Source organism: Helianthus annuus, chromosome 4 (assembly GCF_002127325.2).
Source record: "Helianthus annuus cultivar XRQ/B chromosome 4, HanXRQr2.0-SUNRISE, whole genome shotgun sequence".
Lineage (NCBI taxonomy): Eukaryota > Viridiplantae > Streptophyta > Magnoliopsida > Asterales > Asteraceae > Helianthus > Helianthus annuus.
The window spans coordinates 206,363,670-206,386,707 of record NC_035436.2 but is presented as its reverse complement, the minus strand read 5'-3'; the positions used below and the strand labels follow the sequence as shown (position 1 = coordinate 206,386,707).

The 23,038-nt window shown below is 38.4% G+C and overlaps 1 protein-coding gene and 1 long non-coding RNA gene across 2 annotated transcripts; one reads left to right on the top strand and one right to left on the bottom strand.

The window, feature by feature from the left end:
* The first annotated feature begins 592 nt into the window (after positions 1–592).
* On the top strand, positions 593–1,428 carry LOC118491630 (glycine-rich cell wall structural protein 1.8-like). The gene is made up of 2 exons (XM_035989545.1): positions 593–774; positions 840–1,428. Exons 1-2 carry the CDS (start codon positions 593–595, stop codon positions 1,426–1,428), a joined length of 771 nt encoding a protein of 256 aa, XP_035845438.1.
* A 10,705-nt stretch (positions 1,429–12,133) lies between these two features.
* On the bottom strand, positions 12,134–22,872 carry LOC110938206. The gene is made up of 3 exons (XR_004890965.1): positions 22,595–22,872; positions 21,667–21,731; positions 12,134–12,743 (listed from the first exon to the last, which is right to left on the bottom strand). It is a non-coding gene; the product is annotated as an uncharacterized LOC110938206 (long non-coding RNA).
* Positions 22,873–23,038: the final 166 nt, after the last annotated feature.

Below are 23,038 nucleotides of genomic sequence, written 5' to 3'. Positions count from 1 at the left end.
GAAAAAATGGTTGATGATATGGCGGAACTTGATTGGTGCTTGTGAATGATAGATTCTATCACTAGTGAACCACCCCGTGTCCCCTAATGGATTCAAGATTTTTTACTAGTAGGGGTTGTTGTGACGTATGAACATAATATTAATTAGTACCAAAATTATAATTTTTTGGAAATTTTTATTGGAGTTACACATGCATATAACTGTTATTTAGAGGAAAAAAAAAACATTATTTTTTTTTCACTAGTTTCTTTCGTTTGAGAAAATGTTCTAGATAACAAAAATAACAGTTGCACAAGATAAACAACTTACATCATCCAATCGTATGTCAAAATAATATTAATTAGTTGAGGATTTCATATGTTTATGAAAAGGAGATTTATTATATTACGGAAGCATTTATGCATGGAATTACAAGGTATTGATTGCTCATGCAACATTTATTTATTACACTTTTGGAATCATTTTCCTTTTATTGACAATTATTATATAAGGTTTGCTATTCAAACATAAAATCCGAATGTTGGAGATATGATCACACCTTTTTCCCTTCAACCCAGTCCCTAGATAGAGCGGGGTGGTGAGCGGCCTGGTGATGGAGGCGTCGATCGTGGTGGTGGAGGGGGAGGTGAACGTGGTGGTGGTGGGGGCGGCGATCGTGGTGGTGGTGGGGGCGGCGACCGTGGTGGTGGTGGGGGCGGTGAGGCAGGTGGTGGTGGGGGCGGTGAGCTGGGAGGTGGTGGCGGCGGTGAACGAGGTGGAGGAGGGGGCGGTGAGGCAAGTGGTGGTGGTGGTGAGCGGGGTGGAGGAGGGGGCGGTGAGGCAGGTGGTGGTGGTGATAGTGGTGGTGGAGGAGGCGGTGAGGAAGGTGGTGGTGGAGGGGGCGGTGAGCGGGGTGGAGGTGGTGGCGGTGAGGCAAGTGGTGGTGGTGGTGAGCGGGGTGGAGGAGGGGGCGGTGAGGCAAGTGGTGGTGGTGGTGAGCGGGGTGGAGGAGGGGGCGGTGAGGCAGGTGGTGGTGGTGATAGTGGTGGTGGAGGAGGCGGTGAGGAAGGTGGTGGTGGAGGGGGCGGTGAGCGGGGTGGAGGTGGTGGCGGTGAGCTTGGTGGTGGAGGAGGCGGTGAGCTTGGTGGTGGTGGGGGCGGCGAGACGGGTGGTGGAGGAGGCGGTGACACAGGTGGAGGTGGGGGCGGCGAGACGGGTGGTGGAGGAGGCGGTGACACAGGTGGAGGTGGGGGCGGCGAGACGGGTGGTGGAGGAGGCGGTGACACAGGTGGAGGTGGGGGCGGTGAGACGGGTGGTGGAGGGGGTGGTGATACGGGTGGAGGAGGCGGCGGTGAAGTGGGTGGTGGAGGCGGCGGTGAGGCCGGTGGTGAAGGAGGAGGTGGTGTGTTGGAACAGTTAAAGGAGCAAACGCAACTTAATCTCCCTTGACGCAAGCGACATGCGCCACTAACCGCTCTTTCCTCTAAACACCTTGCGTTACAGTTGCTTCCGACGATGCATATTCTCTCCGAAAATGTGTTACTCAACCTTTCACATAGTCTTGTTGGAGGTCCGATGGTGATGGTGGCCTCACTTTCTGCATTCCATTTTTTTAGTCCAAACAAATTAGTCAATTGTTATACAAAATATATATGGTTTCAATATTAATTAAAAAATGCAATAAGTTTGATTAATAATAAGCACCTGAGATAGCAACAACCAAAAGGAGGAGGAGGATAGCACACAAAAATTTTGTCATTTTTATACAACTCGTTTATGAGTTGAGTGAATGCAAATCAAAATCATGCAAGTATTTATACAACAAATTCACTTAAATGCGAATTTAAAGCTTGTAGAAAATAAATCACCAAAGTATATGATTGTCAACTGAGTTATCAGATAGAAAGAACATTCACGTGTTACAAATAGAAATGTATTTTAATATTATCGTTTCCCTGTTATTATGTAAGGTTTTTAAGACTTTGAGATCAATACGTCTTGGGTTCAATTCCTATAAGGGGGGTTTTCCCATATTTATTGGGTTTTCTCCGGAATTGGTGTATAGTCATTAAGGTACTCGGTATCATTCACCGAATGTATGCGGGAAGAGGTTTTCACCGAGCGGTGAATGATCGCCGGCCTCTTTTCGGTGAGTGCGGACTGCTTTCTTTGTTGTATACTCACCGATGCGGGAAGAGGAGGGAAGTGGGTTTACTGGTGGGTCCCAACCCCTTTCAACCATTCATATTTTTTTACTAAATTCTTTATCACTCTCCAGGTGTTTGAATCACTGCAAGTGATTGAGTGTAAAATGAGGAGTATTTAATGGGGACTTGACATGGCGTGATATCATTGGGTAGGGAAATGACTCAAACACCCTAAAGTGATTGAGTGATACCCTCCACCCTTATGTCTAGTGGAGATAGGTATGATCGGGTGGTTCCGTTGGTGACACGATGATCTCCAGTGGTCCGTTAGTGATCCAACTTTGCCGTTCAAAAATATGTAAGGTTTTTAAGAGAAAAAAAAAATAAAGAAAATCTAAGAGGTGAAATAATTATAGAAAAACAAGGAAAACACGAATATAAGATAGAAAAACCTGAAAAAAACTTATTTAACTATTTAATACTTGAAGGGGTACGATCCCTAATCTGCGCCGACCAACCAAGTCGCGCGCGAAACCATGCCCTTAACACATCAATTTGGTAGCTTTCCCAACCTTGCGCCGACCAAACAGGTCTAACCTAGGTCACGCGTACGGTCAAGGGAAACATAATACCAGGTTTCACACTTGGCTTCTTGGATGAAAACTCTCACTTCCTAGACTTTGAGCCGGCGACTGGGGCCTTTCCTGATGGCCGCGTTGAGGACAGAAGCGCAGCTAATCTAAGGACAAGTACAAAGGGTACAAGTGGCAGAACAACGGAACAATAAGCGTCCAACAGGTGTATCCGATCGTGCTCCACCATTTGACAAATCGTACTTGAGACAAGAAGGTATACACGGACGCTTACGTGGCATCAATCAGCGTGCGCCGATAACTGCACCATGATCTCCACATAGCCGCTAATGACAGAGCAGACAACAAGGACAACGGTCAGGCCACGTGGATCCAATCAACATGCGCCAACTCTCCTCTCGTCCAGAAGCACCAACGGTCATGGCAGAGAAGACAAAGCGGATATTCCTTGTTCTCGACCTCAAGGCCCAAGGCCCATCAGCTCATCTCCTTCCACACCACTTCAGCTATAAATAGAGACCTTCTTCCACAGGTTTAAGGATCCACTTCCTTGCTCTCTTACTCCTAATTACATACTTAATCTATAACAACTCTCCCCAAAACCATTAAAATACTCCTATACGTTCTAAAATATACCCCGTATACGAAAAATGGACCTAATATACCTTTATATTTATAAAAATCAAATAAAAACAAATAATCAAGGCTCTCGCGAGGTGCGACATAGACAAGCCCAGTCTGTCGCGGGCCACGACAGAATGACACCAGGTCGCACCCGGTTCCGCCACGTGTCCCAACGCGTGTGAAGGCTAGATCGTTGACTCAACTGAGCTAGGCCTAGCCTAGTAGCCTCGCGGGCCGCGAGAGAAGAACAAGGGGGAGTCACGGGCCGCGAGCCGCCCTATGTCCAGCCTATATAAGGAGGCCTCTGGCCTCAGTTTCGATCGTTCAATTCTTTTCTTTCCTCTGTCCCTATAATAGCAATAGTGTTGCTCGATATAATACCCCTAAAAACCGAAGCTCTGCCTCGTTGTAAGTATTATAACCCCCGGTTACGTATTAGTTACTCTGCCCGATTGATCTAGAGCTCCGTAACGCATATTAAGGCTCTGCCTGACTCAGTCGTTGGAGTTCTGTCTCGGGGTATAGCTAACGTAAATTGGATTATCTTACTAACACGTGTGCATTGTTTAATTTTAATAGATTGTAATCAGGAAGTCACCAGAAAACAGTTGTATTATCTAAAACAGCAATGTGAGTACATTCTCTTTTTCTCACTGTTTGTGGGTACATCTTATTTTTGTAATCTGTTTTTACAAAACCTCAATTATTTTAAAGTATATTTAACAGTGATTGAGTTTATATATTCTACAATTACTGTCAGTATGTTGAGGTTTTGTATACATTACTTGTTACTACACTTTGAGTAGTAGCATGACCACAAGTCAAGATTGGCAGTACCGTGGGTGGTAATTGGGTAGATATAAACATTGTAATCGCTCTCAATACTGTGAAGTTATAAAACTGTTTTGATTAAACTGGGATGCATTCGCCAGTATTTCTTGCTGATAAAACTTTTTAAAAGCGTTTCAGGTAACAAAATGTGAAAGCCAAATAGAAGCCAGTTGGAGAGCACTGAAGGCTTGGAAAAGTGGCTATAATAGTTACCTAAACAAGAAAGAAGTTTTATTTAAATAAATTAGGGTTTATCCCTATAAACATATTGTAATGGAAACTTGGGTTTTTCCCATGTATTTATTATTTATAAAAGTGAGGTGTTTTAACTCTGAAAAACTATTTCCTAACTACGGTCCTGATGTTTAATTTCCGCTGCCAAATTAATAAACATCGATACCACTAATCTGGATCTCGCGGCCGCCCGCTCGCGGGGTATGGGTCGGGGTTGCGACATAATCCTCAATACACATACTTATTCTCACGTCGGAGAGTGGTTAAGAGGAGAACTCCCCTATTCCCCTCCTCTTAACAAGGTTAACGGGGTATTTAGTGTTTTGCAGGAAGATCATCACTACATCTTAGACGAGGCAAAGAAGAGTAACCTTATTTGTCGATGCGCAATCCCAAACTAATCACTAGATTAATTTCATGTTTCTTCAATACTCAAATTGAATATTTTTATAGAAATTAAGCAATAAAATATATCAATTTTATAGTATACTCAAATTGAATATTCTTTATAGAAATTAAGCAATAAAATATATCAATTCTTAAAGTATTTATATATTTAAATTACACCGCATTATGATATATTGGGGGAAGATCCCATGAAAGATAATAACATACACTAGGATTAAAGGGCATTTTGATTATAAAATATTTTTAAAATACAACATAAGAAAAACTAGTAAAAAAATTGTAGCACAAAAAATCTACCAAAAAAAATTCAATACAAAATATTCCACACAAATAAAATTAGCACAAAAATCTAGTATAAAATATCTAGCACAAACATGTTATACAACACAATTTTTGAGTTTTTTTAGTTGTTCTTATTGTACTCAAGTTAAATATGAAAAGATGTTCGATATTATACTGCAATTTTTTTATAAATAAATGTTATATAAAAGGTATGAACATTTTAAATATGAGTAGATTTTAAAAAAGTCAATGGCTATTATAAAAGTACCTTTATACGTGTTTCTTACATTTTTATTTTCGTCATTAGTTTGAAAAATGATAGATTTAGGATGTCTTCTTCGCCTACTTAGCCAAAAATCAACTCTTTATTTGATCCTACCCTATTAGATATTATTAGGGTTAAGTTATTCTACAAAATCTCCTAAAAATAAAAAAATGTACAAAGACATAATTGATCGCACAAGATGACACGTGTCAAGCAAAATATAACACAATGCCGATCGATCTCTCTTTCAATGGACGTTGGGGTTTTGGATAACTTCAGTCGATGATGATTGGATTGTCCTGATCTCAGACTAGACTTGATGACCGTTCAACTCCGTCTTTAGTACATTTCTCTTTCGTTTGGGTTGCATTCGTTTATTGGCAAATGTCTAAAAGAGGGTATTTCTTTTCGTGAGATGTTTATTGACCGGAATATGGGGATGCAAGTAAGAATGGATATTTGTCAAAAAGTTTGGAATGAAAACTAAGGTTGAAATAGATATGTGAGTAATTAATTTGTTATGCATAGTATTGGCTGGCAGAGTTACTTGATTTGATTATATATTTTATAAGAATGGGGCCTATATGAATCAAGTGATGGTTTGACGGTAAGTGGCACAATGAATCCTTTTGCCCAAAAATAGCATGCGCTTATTTAATCGTTGATGTAACAGAACATACATCAAAAGCTACATGCTTAGAAACCTCAAAATTACACTTGCCATGACATGGATTGTGCCTTGGATTTTTAAAGTTCTTTTAATTAATGTTTTTGACACACAAGCATGCAACCTCATAAAAAAAGTCATGTTAACAAAAAAATATATATATAATTAGGTTAAGGTTCATTTAGTTTGAAAATATTAAAAGTTGAGAGTGGTGATAACATTCCGTTAGTTATGAGTGTTCCCAACCAACAAGTAATATTTGAGTTTATTTATATCTAATAACCCATTAAATAATTAGCTGAAATAAATATCATTAGAACATCTTTTTTTTTTTGAAAGATATGAATTATTCGCGAATGTTGGGAGGTCTAGCATACGTTATCTTAACTAAGGATGACAATCGAACCCAAATTCGATGGGTAAACTTGAAACCCGACACATTTAGAACGGGTATGATATTTGGTGATATACCCGATTACCCATAAATTCTACCCATTTACCTGATTGTATATCCGATATAATTCTTTTTATATTTTTAAATATGTGTATATATGATATATCCATCTTTTATACATATAAGTATTTTATTCCGTATACATTGTAGTTATCTGATATATTTTTATAGCGACAGTACTAAATGTAACTAATTAGTAGGTAGCCGGTAGATACCCAACGGGTAGTTTTTTAATTAACAGGTTTACCCGAAACCCGCGGGCATACCCGATACCCGATAGGTATTTACATCGGGTATTTACCCGATAGGTATCGGGACGGGTTTGGAACAAGCTTATCTAACTGGGTTTGGGGTTGGGATCACCTAAACCTGTCCCAAACTCGACCCATTGCCATCTCTAGTCTTAACCGGGTCCGCGATAGAGAACTCTCTTACACAATAGATCACCGATTTAAACTGCTCAATGAGAAAACCACTACCACCCAGACTCGAACTTGAGACCTAAAAAAGAAAACTCATCCGAGTCCATCATAGGTGTAACTTAAATACCCTGGCCACCAGTAGAGAGACTAGTAATGGTTAATTAGAACATCTAATGCTAATAAGTTATAAGTTGACCTTTTTACTTTAAAGTTATAAAAGTGGTGCTTTAAATTCTAAGTACGTAGCTTTAAAAGAAAAGGTCATGTGAGATTAGGAAAAATGATAGTGTTTCGTATTTTTTTAGTCCATCATACTCAGGCTTATTCACACTCACTTTTAAATAATAAAATAAAAGAGTAGAAAAACTAAAACCCAAAATCAAACCAGAAAGCCCGTTAAGTTCTAGTGATTTTTAGGTAAACCGAACCATAGAAAATAGCTATTTCAGTTTGTTTATCATTAAGGATTTTGGCGTGAAGCTCTAATTTGAGAAAAAAAAAAATCCAACTCTTTTAGACTTCCTAATACAGTAACAAGGAGTAATTAGTAATTGTATTATTACTTCAGACTATGATAATAAAAGTTATAATACAAGATTAATAGGCTAGTAAGCGAACGGAACGGTCAGTGAACCATTCAACAGAAAGTTCCAGTCGAACATGATCACGTGTTCCATTTGTCCATTTACATTAGTGAACTTTCGTCTATGTTCGTTCGTTTCGTTGTGTTCGTTTAACTATTAATACAAAAGTTCTATACATATTTACGAACATGAACAAGTCCAATTAGTTAACAAACGAGCATGAACAAGAAGATATGTTTGTTTAATTGTTCATGTTCGTGTTTGTGTACAATTAAAGTTAAATGAACAAGTATGAAGATGTCGATGTATATGTTTAGTTCGTTTAGAGACCTAGGCGATGGTTCTATGCTGAACACTAAATATTGCGAGAACACGCAGAACAAAATGAATCACTCATTTTTTCAATCCTAAAAACCTAAAAAGTAAATGAAAATGTAATAAATGTAAGATTATTGATTCTCACACTAAAATTTAAAACAAAATATGAAAACTCTTCCGTTTTTAAATAACCTACACACATGTAGGTTATGTGTAGGCTAAATTACCTACATGTATGTAGACTATGGTGGTGTTTGTTTTTTTATGAAAAGTACTTCAGAACCTCTTATGTCTGCCTCACGCAGATCACGCACAGACGTTTGAGTCTACAGCTTGTTTGTTTTATAGAAGTGATTTCATTAAAAAACCTCTTCCCCAAAGAGACCTTGCCTCACCTCTTCTAAACACTCTGCTCTTTCAAAACACCTCAAAACCCTAGGATACTCCAAGCGACCTCCAGCGAAACCTCCATAGCAGACCTGCATCTTCTTCCCCAATCGACAACCTCCATAGCCGAATTGCATCTTCTTCCCCAATCGACCTCCAAAACACAAACTCCAAACCCTAGCTTGGTTCTCCGGTCGTCACCTACTCCACCCCCACCTCCAGTCGACCTCCACCTCCAGCCGCACCTCCACTCCAGCCGCACCTCCACCTCAGTCGACCTTCACAGGTAAGTTCTTTTATATTTTTTGTCAAAAATTTGTTTTTAGTTTAATTGTTTGTTCTTTTATAATTTTCATGTAATTGTTTGTCAAAAATTCTTTTGTTAAGTGTTAGTTTATAATTTTTATGGAAAATAGATGTTCAACTAGATGAATTGTTTGAATAAAGTCTGGTGTATATAGTATGATTAAAGTTTGGTGTATGTAGGTTGATTAAACTTGATGAATCGTTTGATCAAAGTTTGCAGAAATTAAAAAACAAACAGTCTTCTTCTTGTAGACTGCAGAGGTTTGGTCCACCTCTTCAGCTGCAGATGTGGTTCGCAGACTGCAGATGTTTTACCTTTGAAAAAACAAACAACACCTATGTGTAGGAAAAAATATATGATTTATTTTTGTACATATAATACACATTTGAATGTAACAAACATAAAATTTAAGAAATATGTGTCTTAAATCTCAAAATTTAGTGATTTAGAGTTGTTCTTTTTGTTCTCAGAATAATTAGTGTTTTGTAATAATCCTTATCCTAGGTCTATATTATATTTGCTATTTAATTAGATTACCTTTCTATTTAATTACGTTAGGAAAGTTTTAGTGGAAATAAATAGGTACAATAAAAAGTATATCTAATGCTATTAAATTATAAAGTTGAATAATGAATTTCTAGCTTTTAAAGATATGAAAGCTGATTAATTAACTAGTAATTGAGCCTGTGACGTACTGAGGGGTTTGCAAAGTTTTGACATAATTGACGTGTAAGTGATACGATCAATACGTATTATTAAAAGAAAAACGAATAAAAGAAATTTCTTTTATAAATTTCTGTTTGACATGAGCTCATTTTAACTCGAAACCGAATAACCCTTTTACGTAACATGTTCTGACGCGTCATGTCCGACCCGACCCGACCCGAACCGACTCGACCAATACGTATTATTAAAAGAAAAAAATGAATAAAAGAAATTTGAAATTAAAACATTAAATTCAACTAATTAATAAATATTAAATATGGTTTAAATAAAAAAATTATATTTATAAAAATTATGTCATTAAATATTATGTTTTCTAAATATCATATCGTTAAATTTAATGTGAATTCATATTTAATTGATATCATAAGAGAGACTAAATGGTAAATGACAAGTTGTTGCATCATAACTAGAGGTGTTCAAAATTATCCGTATTCGAAAATCTGATCCTAAATATCCAATATCCGAATCCAAAATATCCAAAAATTCGGATATCCGGAATTTCATATATCCGAATTTTCGGATTCGGATTCGAATAATGATTTTAAAAATTTTCGGATATTTCGGATATCGAAAATATCCGAAAATATATTTTTTTATTTTTTTGAATATCCGAAGTATCCGAAAAATATCCGAATTATCCAAAAAATATCAAAAATATCGAAAATGTCCAAAAACTTATATTCGGGTATCTAAAACTATATTTGAAATATCCGGCTCCGAATATTAAAAAATATTAAAAAAATTAAAAACAAAATAAAAAATTGGATATTCGAATATCCGATTCACTATCCGATTGAGTATGATATCCGAATTTCGGATATTCGAAATTTCGGATATCCGGTTTTGAACACCCCTACATGACTTGTACCACATGCATTACATATATAATACATTAAATTAAATTAAACATATATTAAAAATAGAACCCAATGAATAGTGTTTTAAATATTGATGTTAAATTACATAATTGTTCACAAGCATTTCTTTATATGTTAGTGTAGATATAGATATAAATATAAATACCGATATATATAAATGAGCTAAAGGTGTATCTTATTAATAGCCTAAGATTAGACTAAACGTTAAAAGTAATAGATTTTGAGTTCCTTATCATCACATCCTTTTTGTATGTATAATATATTAGGGTGTACGGAATGGAAGCAGCAAGGGGTGCGGCAAGCCCCTTTGCCGCTCGGGAACACCGCCGCCACCTAATTATGTCGTGCAGGTATGGTGTGAATCGGGGAAAGGTTGCCACTTGCGAGGACTTGATTGTTTGGCTTGATTTGACCGTTGGGGACTTGATTCAACCAATCATGTTTTGTTTTTTTAAATGGTTTGGGGGAAACCATCTCCTATGTTTTTTGGGAAAGAGTAGAGATTGAGCGGGGAAATGACATGTCATGTTATGGTATTATGATTGGGTGGGTGAAATTCCCCCCAACTCATGAGACATGTGTCACACCCCAACCAATGGCGGAAACAGCGGGGAGTGACACTGAGCGAAAAAGATTGTTCATGAGAATCCATAACAACTATTAATAACAATATTTTTAAGGTTCAATATCCCATACTATTAAACAAATAAAACATAACAGTTATTACAAATATCCAGTCTCAAAAACAAGTTCCATCCCGACAACTTAGATTTTATTTAGTGAGTTTCTAGACTCCTAACTTGTTACAGCACAATATCCAATCAATCTGTCACATACTTTAAAATAAAAATCAATACATAAAGTAAAAGTGAGTACACAAGTTTGCATAAATAATAGTATAAAAAGCGTTTATGCATAACCAGTATGTAACACGTAACGGGCGAAGCATGTAACTATCAACAAAGATACAACCTAACAACGAGACTGTGTTGTAGAGTACGCGCGACACATGTTCACCGAAGCGAACACGTGAAGTAAAGTAATGTAGTCCCTAGCAACCCCTGTCACACAGGTGCTTAGTCTAAACTATAGTACAATCGTTGCTAGAGGCGGTCTAGTGTAAACTGTATAAGCATAGTAACAAGCATTCAACAAATCACGTATGGCATGCGGGAGCGGTTAGCGTATATAAAGTGTTTGCGTTGTGTGTTGTGTTTTGATATAGAGCGTATGTAATACCCAAAAGTGCGTTAAACGAAAATGGGTTCGAGTATACTCACAGTGTGTGTTTAGCACGTAAACACAATCTGGATTGGATTGAAGGGAGCGCGTCGGGTCAGCCTGTGCACGGAAACAGAAGCATAAGTCTTCCTCAGGGTTGAATGGTTGCGGGTTAAGTGTTCAACAGTTTTTTTGAAAGAATGGGTCCCATCCGAACGGATGGTCATCCGCGCGGATGGCCATTTGGACGGATGGCCATTCGGATCGTGAGTGTGTGTTTATGAACCGTTAAAACTTTCAAAGTTTTGATTTAAAAGTGTTTAAACAGCGGATATTATAAGGGTCAGGTCATCCGGACGGATGGTCTGTGTTTGAAGTTTTGTAAAATTTTCTAAGTAAAAGTTTAAGTTAACGGAGACGGTGTGATGACGTGTCAAACAACGGAATATACCAAATCCAGTCCATTCGGACTGACGTGCTGTTCTTGATGAAAATTCATGTTTGACCCGTCAATCGGTCCATCTCTCCGGTGGAAATCCGTTTTCAAGCCGGCTTTCGACTAAGGAACGAGTCGAGAGTCTGATTGAGTCCAGATTCCATCAATATTGTGTAAAAACCGAAAAAGAGTTCAAAATCAGTTGAAAGAGTGTTGAAATCCTTCATAAATTGTAACGCCCATATTTCTTAATCCGAAAAGTAATATTACCATACTATTATTTAAGAAAAATTCGGGCATGACCCGTTCGTAATAAGAACGATTCCCTGTAAGATCATCGTGTAAGAACTTAAAGATAACGCAGCGGAAAAATAGCTTTAAAGATTTCTTTACGATCTTAAAATAATACACACATTCAAGAAGAAGCTTACAAAATTCACTTCCCTTTTTACAAATTAATGCGTTACAAAATTAAGACTACGTAACCGTTCTTTCCGTACAATCCTTGTTATTCGACTCGATCTATGCCCGCTTATCTTTGATAGTGGTAGAAGAAATCCGTGTAGTACCTGTGGACATCACATACAACTTAACCATTAGTCATTGACAACATCATACAACAATAATCTGGTACAATTAAAAATCATATAACATTCAACAACATAAACTTTAATTCATTCGACTATCCTCTCGGATTCCTTTGTTTCGAGTTCGGCTTCCAGGTTCGGCTTCAATTCTACAAGAGTCTGACGTTCTCATTCCTGCATTACATTCCAATCTCAAGCACATCATTAGTAACGTCCATACTCAAACGTATTGAAACCATGTATACATGCATACCTGTCCCATTCTTTTCATAGGCGATAAATCCTACTTCGTGCATTCGTATATTCATACGTCTAATCATACGCACCTACATATCTACTGTGACAACCCGAGATTTCAAGACGTTTCCTGTGCGCGTCCTTTGTTTTACAATCCTGGTTTGTTTAAAATGGTTACAATATAAGTTAGTTATTTGCCGAAAAAAAAATGGTACATGTGGGCTCAGCGAAAGATGGACCCGACGTCACCCATTTGTTTTACATCATCGAGTTGTTCGCCGAGATGGGCTTCCGGCCCAGGTATAGCCCAAACTGCCTAGCCCATTCCTCTATAACTTCGTGTGTGATTATAATCTAAGAATCAACCCTAGCATTCTATCTCCTTTTCCTTGGTAACCGACGGCAGCTTCCTCCTACGAAGCCCTCACATGTTCGTCTTCAATTGGCACCTCGGTTAGTTTACCATCATGATTTAATTGTCTATGATTGCTTGATAAATGTTTTAGGGTTTATGAATATAATATAGTTTGATGATATGCATAGCATGATATTCAACCATCATTTAACCACCATTTGGCCGACATGTTTCACATGACCTACTGACACTTTTCAAATAAATTCCTTGATTGCATTTCCAATTGATTCCCACTAAATGAATCATCCATTGGACCACATATATATATATATACTCAATAACCTTTCAATTGTAATGAAATAATATATGATATAAAATGATAGATAAATCTAATTGGACCATCACCTTCTCATTAATTGTATGTCAGATTTAAGGAGCCTTGTGATTGAACCCTTTTAATATTATAAGAATGAAGATGCTGTGATTGTTTATTATTGGACCGATAATAACATGATAGTTTGTGTAAATCAAGAAAGCATGTTGTTAACGTTGAGCTAGTCTGAGGAAGGTATGAACTAGTTAATTTATGATAAACGATTCTGAGATAAGTTGCCATTTGATTTAGTGGAATCCGATGGTTAATTATTAGGTGATAAATATTATGTGATGTAAATGGTAGTTGGCTTAAATAGTTAAACACTAAGGTTATTTGATGATTCAGAATGTGTGGGGTTAACAGGATGATGATGGGTTATGTTTAGTGGGTGGTTAGTAAGTTGTATATATGATGGTTGGGCCGGTTAGTAATAGTAGGGTGAACTGTTATTGAAATAGGCTTAACTGTAACTAGGCCGATCATCGTAGGACTTTCAATATGGGCTGCCAAGTTGGTGGCGAGCCTTGAACAGTGTTCGTATAAGATTTTTTTTTGATAACTAAATAAATGATTGAGTGATATGAATTGTTGTTGTTAGTTGCATGATCGATTGAATAAGGATTGGACTACTACCATGTGATTGTCAAACTAGGTACGTATGATAAAATAACACGTGCGTGTACGACCCTAACTTGCAAAGTGAACGTGTGACGGTACGGATACTTGCTACAACTTGTGTGATAGTACGAACTATGATTGTTATGACATACGCGATGTTTATCTGTTGGCTGTTTATTGCTTGAGCAATATGTGTGACTGGATACGTGAATTGTGAATTCATAAAACTGACTGTTTTTGGTAACCACGGTAGGGTATGGTTGATCACTGTGAAACAAAGTAATAAAACATACCGAGCAAATCTAAGGTGAGTTCACTGCACTTTTCTCAAGCATGTGTCCCGGTGGTTTGGGACAACTGGTAAACATTTGGAAGGGAAACATTGGGTAAATAACTTAATCGGTTTTGGTTATTGCCTGGAGGGCAATGGGGGTGATTAGTTGATAGCGCTATTAGGTGGGAAACCTCACACCGGGCCGTAAGGACGGGCGTGAACTAATTATCTGGGTATGGCTATGGTTGTTAGAGGCACACTCCTCGGATACATATGGGCACACTCCCTAGGGTATCTAACGATGGCAACATAGCAAACGGTCGTTAAGGGGTACCCACTCCCCGGATACTTATGGGCACACTCCCTAGGGTATCTAACATGAGCAACATCGAAACATCAAACATCATAACAACAAACAACATATCGTCTTGTAAACTGTTTTACTCATATGATCGGTAACACAACTTGGTAAACAAACACAAACCTTGAACTCACCAGCGTAGTCTGACACACTTGATTACATGCTTGTAGGTAATTATTGAAGGAACTTGGGAGCTTGCTGTCTGATGCTGCTGGAGTGGTCGTGGTCATAATAAACAATTATATTGATTTGGTTTTCTTACATTTATACGTTTATACGTTTATGCTTCCGCTCAATACTTTGGTTTTGGTTTAACTTTTCAAACGTTACATTTCTTTCAATTGGGTATTTTAATACATTATAACTTGTGTTTGATATGATTGGTGGCTCTTTGTTGGATCGTTGCACCTCCAATAGGGACATACCCTAGGTGGTAATTTGGGGGTGTGACAGTTTGGTATCAGAGCCACTGGTTATAGTGAACTTGGTTTTAAAACGCTTTCATAAAACCAGACTATAACCGACAGTTCCGCAATCGACCATGACACTCAGCTCCAGACTGCAAGGTTCGTCTCTTGTATACTCATTGTACTGCATAACTAGTGAACACTTACATATGATATTGCATGTGATTGCACGTTTAGCACAACAGTATGAATTCATGTATTGCTTGCCTGTGTTATGTGACTAATACGGTGGTATTTCCCTAAAAATTCATGACTCACGTTTCGTGATACTCTTTGTTTGCTACTCGAGTTGGAGGAACCATTTGACATGAGTTAAGAGGAACTGGGATGAGCATGCAAATCGCAGTATTATTGTGGGTGCACACATAATAATAATGTGGGTCGCATGTCAGTCCCAGTGAGGCTTGACAAGTGAAAAAGGGGTTCCGTCCCGTTAATTGATCAATATGAAACGTAACAAGTCTATAGGAGTCATAGCAGTGACTGTCTCCTACTCGAATGTGATCTCCTCACTCCTCTCTGAATCCTTTCGAATCTCGATGTTATCGAGTATTACCTGAACGCCTAGCGAAACGTGTAGGATGTTAGGTGTTTGCACGTACGTCCTTGAGTTGGTTTGTACCTTTCTCGCTTCTCTTCGTTTGATGAAACTCTATGTATTGACGTCTTAGACTCCGAAGTGTAATCACTTCTGCAACACTCTCGCAGTATACCGCGTATTACTCAATCGACTTGCTAGATCGATGGTCAAAAGGGTGAGCGTAGTATTTTACCGACCTCAGTAATTGGACAACCCTGATTACCGGCAACGAACACCAGCAAAGTGACAGCAATCGAATCTCCAACCCTAGTCAGCGACGGATGGGAGTCAACCTTTACGAACCAATCAGGACATAAGCAATGACAACTGACTGGAGAATGGAATGTGAAACTCCCCGCACCATGAGTAGTGCCTTAGCTCGTACCATGGAATGTGAAGAGGTGGACCCTGTCGGTGAAAGATCGTAGAGCTCCGTTTCAAACAACAACACTAGAGGCAACAGTCACGGCAACATCAAGGTATTTGTAATGGTAACCAACTGTATGGAAAATGAAGGTGCCTACAACATGTAGTGGCCGTTGTTAAATCAAACGACAACAACCAAGGGAACGACGGCCATACTGGAAATCCTTGCAACGAGTACAACAACACGGGAAATGATGCTCATGGAGGGACATTTAGGATTGGTGTGGGCGACGCCAGGATTATAACAACATGGTGGCCTACATGTTCTCGGTAACTAATCACTTCGTCACTGTTCTGTTTAGCCCTGATACTTCTCGAAACCGAACCTGTTGTGGAACCGGCCGATGACAAGACAATTGACACCTCATAAGTTCATTGGGATGCGAACTCGACCTTGTGGGATAAGTGCTCGGCATCGACTTTCCTCCTACTATCCTTGATGGTTGCAATACAGTAGTCAATGCGGATTGGTTATCCAGAGATTGCGCAGATACACCAGTGAGGGGAAATCTTGTGTGGAGAATCGTTATTTGTTCTAAAGCGTCAAAGTGGTGCAAAGGTTAGCGTCGTTTCAGCTAAGAAGGCCAGAAGTGTCTACGGAGGGATTACTCCGCCATACTAACAACCGATACTGATGCTAGGGCTAAGGAGACAGAGGATCGAGAATCCACAAACCATTCGTGATTCTTCGGTGTGCTACCCAAAGAACTTTCGGGCTTACCTCCACAACTGTTAGGCGAAATCTCAGTCTGATCTCGCGCCAGAGGTAGCCCTGACTACACGTACTCTTACCGTCTTGCACCAGGAGGGTTGCAAGAGCTGTCTAATCAACTGCAGGAGCTGTTGGACAAGAGTTTTGGTCGGGCCTAGCTTTTCGCTTTGGGAAGCCCCGGTTATATCCGTGAAGATAAGCCTTTTGGTATGTGTACTGATTTTCAAGAACTCAATAAGGTGACAGTAGAGAACCATTTGCCACGACCACATATTGACAACCTGAAGACCATGTACGGATGACCGGGCCTGAAGGCCCACATACCAACGCATGAGAATGATGTCTGACTTGTGGGAAAGTCAAGATGGTATATTAGCAACCAAAAACGCATATGTGGAAATGGGAACAGACTACCATGGATTTTATCACTAGTCTACTTACAACTCGAAACGGAAACATTATCACCTGGATGATCGTTGATGGACACACGTTACCAACACACTTTCTGGCAATTAAGGAAACTGATGAGTCTTCCCAGCTTGTGGATATTCCTCTGGGAGAGACAGCTTTTAGGCACAAGGAACCAACTCCTGTTACCTAATTTATGACAGGCAATACACAACACCCTTGGCTCACATTTTGACATGAGCATTACTTATCACTATAGGACAACTGGGCAGAGTAATGAACCATCCGGACACACAAAGACATGTTGTGAGCATGTGCGTGATCGACTCTAGTAAGCCTTTGGGAAGGACACTTATCTTTGGGTGAGCTCTACTGCAGCCGTTACCATATTGGTGTGCTTACAGCTCTGTTTGAGGAATCACATGGACAATAACGCTAATTTCCTTGATGGATTAAGGTGAGTGACAACGTGTGAACGTCAGAAAAGTTAGATCGGAGCTCGAAGGGCGGCAACGCGTGATCATCAGAAAAGTTGATAAACTCAGGAAGCACTGGAAGTTCGTTGTAGGCGATCATATCATGTTGCAAGTCTCACACCGGGAGGGTGTGGTACGCTTGGGAAGTGTGGCAAGCCTAATTCACGATGAGTTGGGACACTCAGATTTCCGGATCGAATCGGTGACATGGCTCATAAACTCGAATTAACTAACGAATCTAAGGCAGTGTTTGCCTGATAAAACACTTTTGATACCTTTACTAGAGTCTAAGGTTAACTGACCAGTTGTATTTATCAGGGAATCTATCGAAAACATGGACCAAGAAGTTAAGGTTAGTCGACATAGCTGAAGTCTGATCGCAAGAGTTTGTTGGAACTCAGTACGTGGACCGAAGTCCTTGTAGGAACGTAATAATCAAAGGGAGCTCTAATATCTTCAATTGTTCGAACAACTGAATCAACTCCTAATATCATTGAGGAATTTCGGGACGAAATTCCCTTTTAAGTCGGGGATGATGTGGCACCCGGGAAAATCCACAGTCATCCTGATTCAACATTTCGTCGCTTTTGGACTGCTTATCAAATTTCGGGACGAAATTTATTTCAAGTTGGGGATGATGTGACAACCCGAGATTTCAAGACGTTTCCTGTGCGCGTCCTTTGTTTTACAATCCTGGTTTGTTTAAAATGGTTACAATATAAGTTAGTTATTTGCCGAAAAAAAAATGGTACATGTGGGCTCAGCGAAAGATGGACCCGACGTCACCCATTTGTTTTACATCATCGAGTTGTTCGCCGAGATGGGCTTCCGGCCCAGGTATAGCCCAAACTGCCTAGCCCATTCCTCTATAACTTCGTGTGTGATTATAATCTAAGAATCAACCCTAGCATTCTATCTCCTTTTCCTTGGTAACCGACGGCAGCTTCCTCCTACGAAGCCCTCACATGTTCGTCTTCAATTGGCACCTCGGTTAGTTTACCATCATGATTTAATTGTCTATGATTGCTTGATAAATGTTTTAGGGTTTATGAATATAATATAGTTTGATGATATGCATAGCATGATATTCAACCATCATTTAACCACCATTTGGCCGACATGTTTCACATGACCTACTGACACTTTTCAAATAAATTCCTTGATTGCATTTCCAATTGATTCCCACTAAATGAATCATCCATTGGACCACATATATATATATATATATACTCAATAACCTTTCAATTGTAATGAAATAATATATGATATAAAATGATAGATAAATCTAATTGGACCATCACCTTCTCATTAATTGTATGTCAGATTTAAGGAGCCTTGTGATTGAACCCTTTTAATATTATAAGAATGAAGATGCTGTGATTGTTTATTATTGGACCGATAATAACATGATAGTTTGTGTAAATCAAGAAAGCATGTTGTTAACGTTGAGCTAGTCTGAGGAAGGTATGAACTAGTTAATTTATGATAAACGATTCTGAGATAAGTTGCCATTTGATTTAGTGGAATCCGATGGTTAATTATTAGGTGATAAATATTATGTGATGTAAATGGTAGTTGGCTTAAATAGTTAAACACTAAGGTTATTTGATGATTCAGAATGTGTGGGGTTAACAGGATGATGATGGGTTATGTTTAGTGGGTGGTTAGTAAGTTGTATATATGATGGTTGGGCCGGTTAGTAATAGTAGGGTGAACTGTTATTGAAATAGGCTTAACTGTAACTAGGCCGATCATCGTAGGACTTTCAATATGGGCTGCCAAGTTGGTGGCGAGCCTTGAACAGTGTTCGTATAAGATTTTTTTTTGATAACTAAATAAATGATTGAGTGATATGAATTGTTGTTGTTAGTTGCATGATCGATTGAATAAGGATTGGACTACTACCATGTGATTGTCAAACTAGGTACGTATGATAAAATAACACGTGCGTGTACGACCCTAACTTGCAAAGTGAACGTGTGACGGTACGGATACTTGCTACAACTTGTGTGATAGTACGAACTATGATTGTTATGACATACGCGATGTTTATCTGTTGGCTGTTTATTGCTTGAGCAATATGTGTGACTGGATACGTGAATTGTGAATTCATAAAACTGACTGTTTTTGGTAACCACGGTAGGGTATGGTTGATCACTGTGAAACAAAGTAATAAAACATACCGAGCAAATCTAAGGTGAGTTCACTGCACTTTTCTCAAGCATGTGTCCCGGTGGTTTGGGACAACTGGTAAACATTTGGAAGGGAAACATTGGGTAAATAACTTAATCGGTTTTGGTTATTGCCTGGAGGGCAATGGGGGTGATTAGTTGATAGCGCTATTAGGTGGGAAACCTCACACCGGGCCGTAAGGACGGGCGTGAACTAATTATCTGGGTATGGCTATGGTTGTTAGAGGCACACTCCTCGGATACATATGGGCACACTCCCTAGGGTATCTAACGATGGCAACATAGCAAACGGTCGTTAAGGGGTACCCACTCCCCGGATACTTATGGGCACACTCCCTAGGGTATCTAACATGAGCAACATCGAAACATCAAACATCATAACAACAAACAACATATCGTCTTGTAAACTGTTTTACTCATATGATCGGTAACACAACTTGGTAAACAAACACAAACCTTGAACTCACCAGCGTAGTCTGACACACTTGATTACATGCTTGTAGGTAATTATTGAAGGAACTTGGGAGCTTGCTGTCTGATGCTGCTGGAGTGGTCGTGGTCATAATAAACAATTATATTGATTTGGTTTTCTTACATTTATACGTTTATACGTTTATGCTTCCGCTCAATACTTTGGTTTTGGTTTAACTTTTCAAACGTTACATTTCTTTCAATTGGGTATTTTAATACATTATAACTTGTGTTTGATATGATTGGTGGCTCTTTGTTGGATCGTTGCACCTCCAATAGGGACATACCCTAGGTGGTAATTTGGGGGTGTGACATCTACACATCTACTTATCTATATACATAACTAAATGCTTACATAATCATGTCTACACATACTTATTTACATTCAATTCTTGATTTAACTTATTCGCATTCACTTATCATACTCGTACATTAATTATGGGGTGCTTAGACTTGGATTTATGATCCAAAAACATCAAGGAAACATTCAAAATTATGTTTGGGAGGCCCGTCGTAGACCACGGTTAATATACCGAAGCTTACGGTACACAAAATAACTTAATTAACGAATTTCAGCATTTAAAACATGTGGAGGCCTTCGGTGACGGCCCTATAGGGCGTCGGCGACGGCTATTAGTTTTTCACGTAGCCAGAAACCTTCGAAGACAGGAAAATTAGGCGTCGGAGAAAACTGAAAATGCACAAGGCGTCGGCGGCGACGGCCCATAGGGGCGTCGGCGACGGCCTCTAGTTTTGCCATTTTTCTGCTGTGTTGTTTTGTCGTTCGCACGCACAAAAACTTGCATAGCTTTTAAACCGTTTACCCGATTAACCTCTCGTTTCTTCCTGCATGATTGTAAACTAACATTCTATTATGTGAACTTAAAATCCAACATCCGGGTTAAGGAAATTCTTAACTTATACATTTTCGGCTTATTATTCATTACGAATTATTCGACCCGTCATGCATTTATCAACAACTCATATGTTTACACTTAAGGCTCACATAATGTTAATGTTATAACACCTTACACTAACCGGGCACATGAAATACTATCGACATTGCTTGTACAAACGTTCCGTGCTAAAGTATACCTTCACTTTGACCCATTAACCTAAGTCCCCATTCTCGGTTGGTGCACTTATGTGCAATTTTACCCATTACCCGGTTACATACCGTAGCCATTACACAGACATTATTCGTCATATCATTACAACTTTATATTGTCCCATTCGGTCTACTAAGCTAAAATTACCAATTTCATACGAACAAAACCATATGAAACTTCAAACCTCATCACGCTTAATCAACTAACGCTACTTTACTTAAATAAAATAAGAAGTGATTACAGAAATCACTTACCTTGTTTGCCCAAAGCTTCCACCTTGCGTTCCTTGTTGGATTTTAGCTAATCTTCTAAATTCAAACTAGCCAATAAGAAGGAAACTAGGTAAAACCCACATATTCTATCATGTTTACATAAGTGGTGTTAGTTAAACACTTATAAAAACTATGAATCTTTTGCTTCATGTTTGACCCGTTTCAAAAGTTCATATTGCATACTACGTTCGTTTACCTCACTTTTGGATTCACAATAAATCATATATTTGTAAACATGTTTGGTCTATTGGAACCTATAACCCAAGTTCTACCTAAATTGAAAAATAATTTTCTTTTAGATTCATTAGCTAAACTTAACATTTTACACAGCATGTATAGCCTGTAGTATTTCACATTTTTGACCCACTTAACGACCATGTTTTACCTTGTTCTAAAATTCTATACAATCTACACTCCACAAGGTTTTTAAGCATATAAAGAACACCCAAAACGGACACTCGGTTGATTTTATATGATTTTTACAAAACAGCCTAAAATCAGTGTAAAAGCTGCGAAAATCCAGGTTTTGTTTCTTCTTCAGTTCGACCCAACCTTTTATATACACCCTTATTTCATGGCTCGAACACCAATTAAACACTTGCATTATGTTAGAAACATCAAACTTAGTTATTATGAACCAAACTATATTTAAAATCAATTCAAGAGTCATCATGTCATGTGCCCATTACAACTTATACAAAAGCCCCAATTTCATTATGAACCCTAGATTATTAATTCATCTAAGACACAAAGTAGACAATTAAATTGATGAATTCTTATCACATACAGATATGTTTCTGAACACAAATAGCATAAAAAATCATTCAATTTCTCATGTTAACATCAAACCCCACATGTATCTCCACATAAAAGAAAAAAAAGGAGATGAACAAGAAGAATATGTACTTACAAAAAGAGATGATGATGCTAGAAATCAGATTATAAACTTGCATTAACAAGATTTACACTTTGAATTTCCAGATTTCAAGTTGGAAATCACTTTCTCTTGGTCTCTTTTTCTCCATTGGCATATACCTCACTGCACGTATCAAGGTTGTGGAGATTTCTTTTCCTCCTTGACTTATTTAGTTAACTATAACTCATATTTCCACATTCACCCCTCCTTCTTGATCATTTACAAAATACTCTCTACTAAGTTTCTAAATAAGGTTTTTAATTGAAACCTTATATGCTTCAACAGTATTGTTTTATTTATCATAGATAAAATACATAGTTAGGATGTTTTGTCAGTTTTTATTTATGATGAAAATAGGGATGTTACAATTATTAAACTCGGATTTATAATAAAAGGATTTATGTTTTAGGGTGTTACATACACCCCGTTACCTCGGGT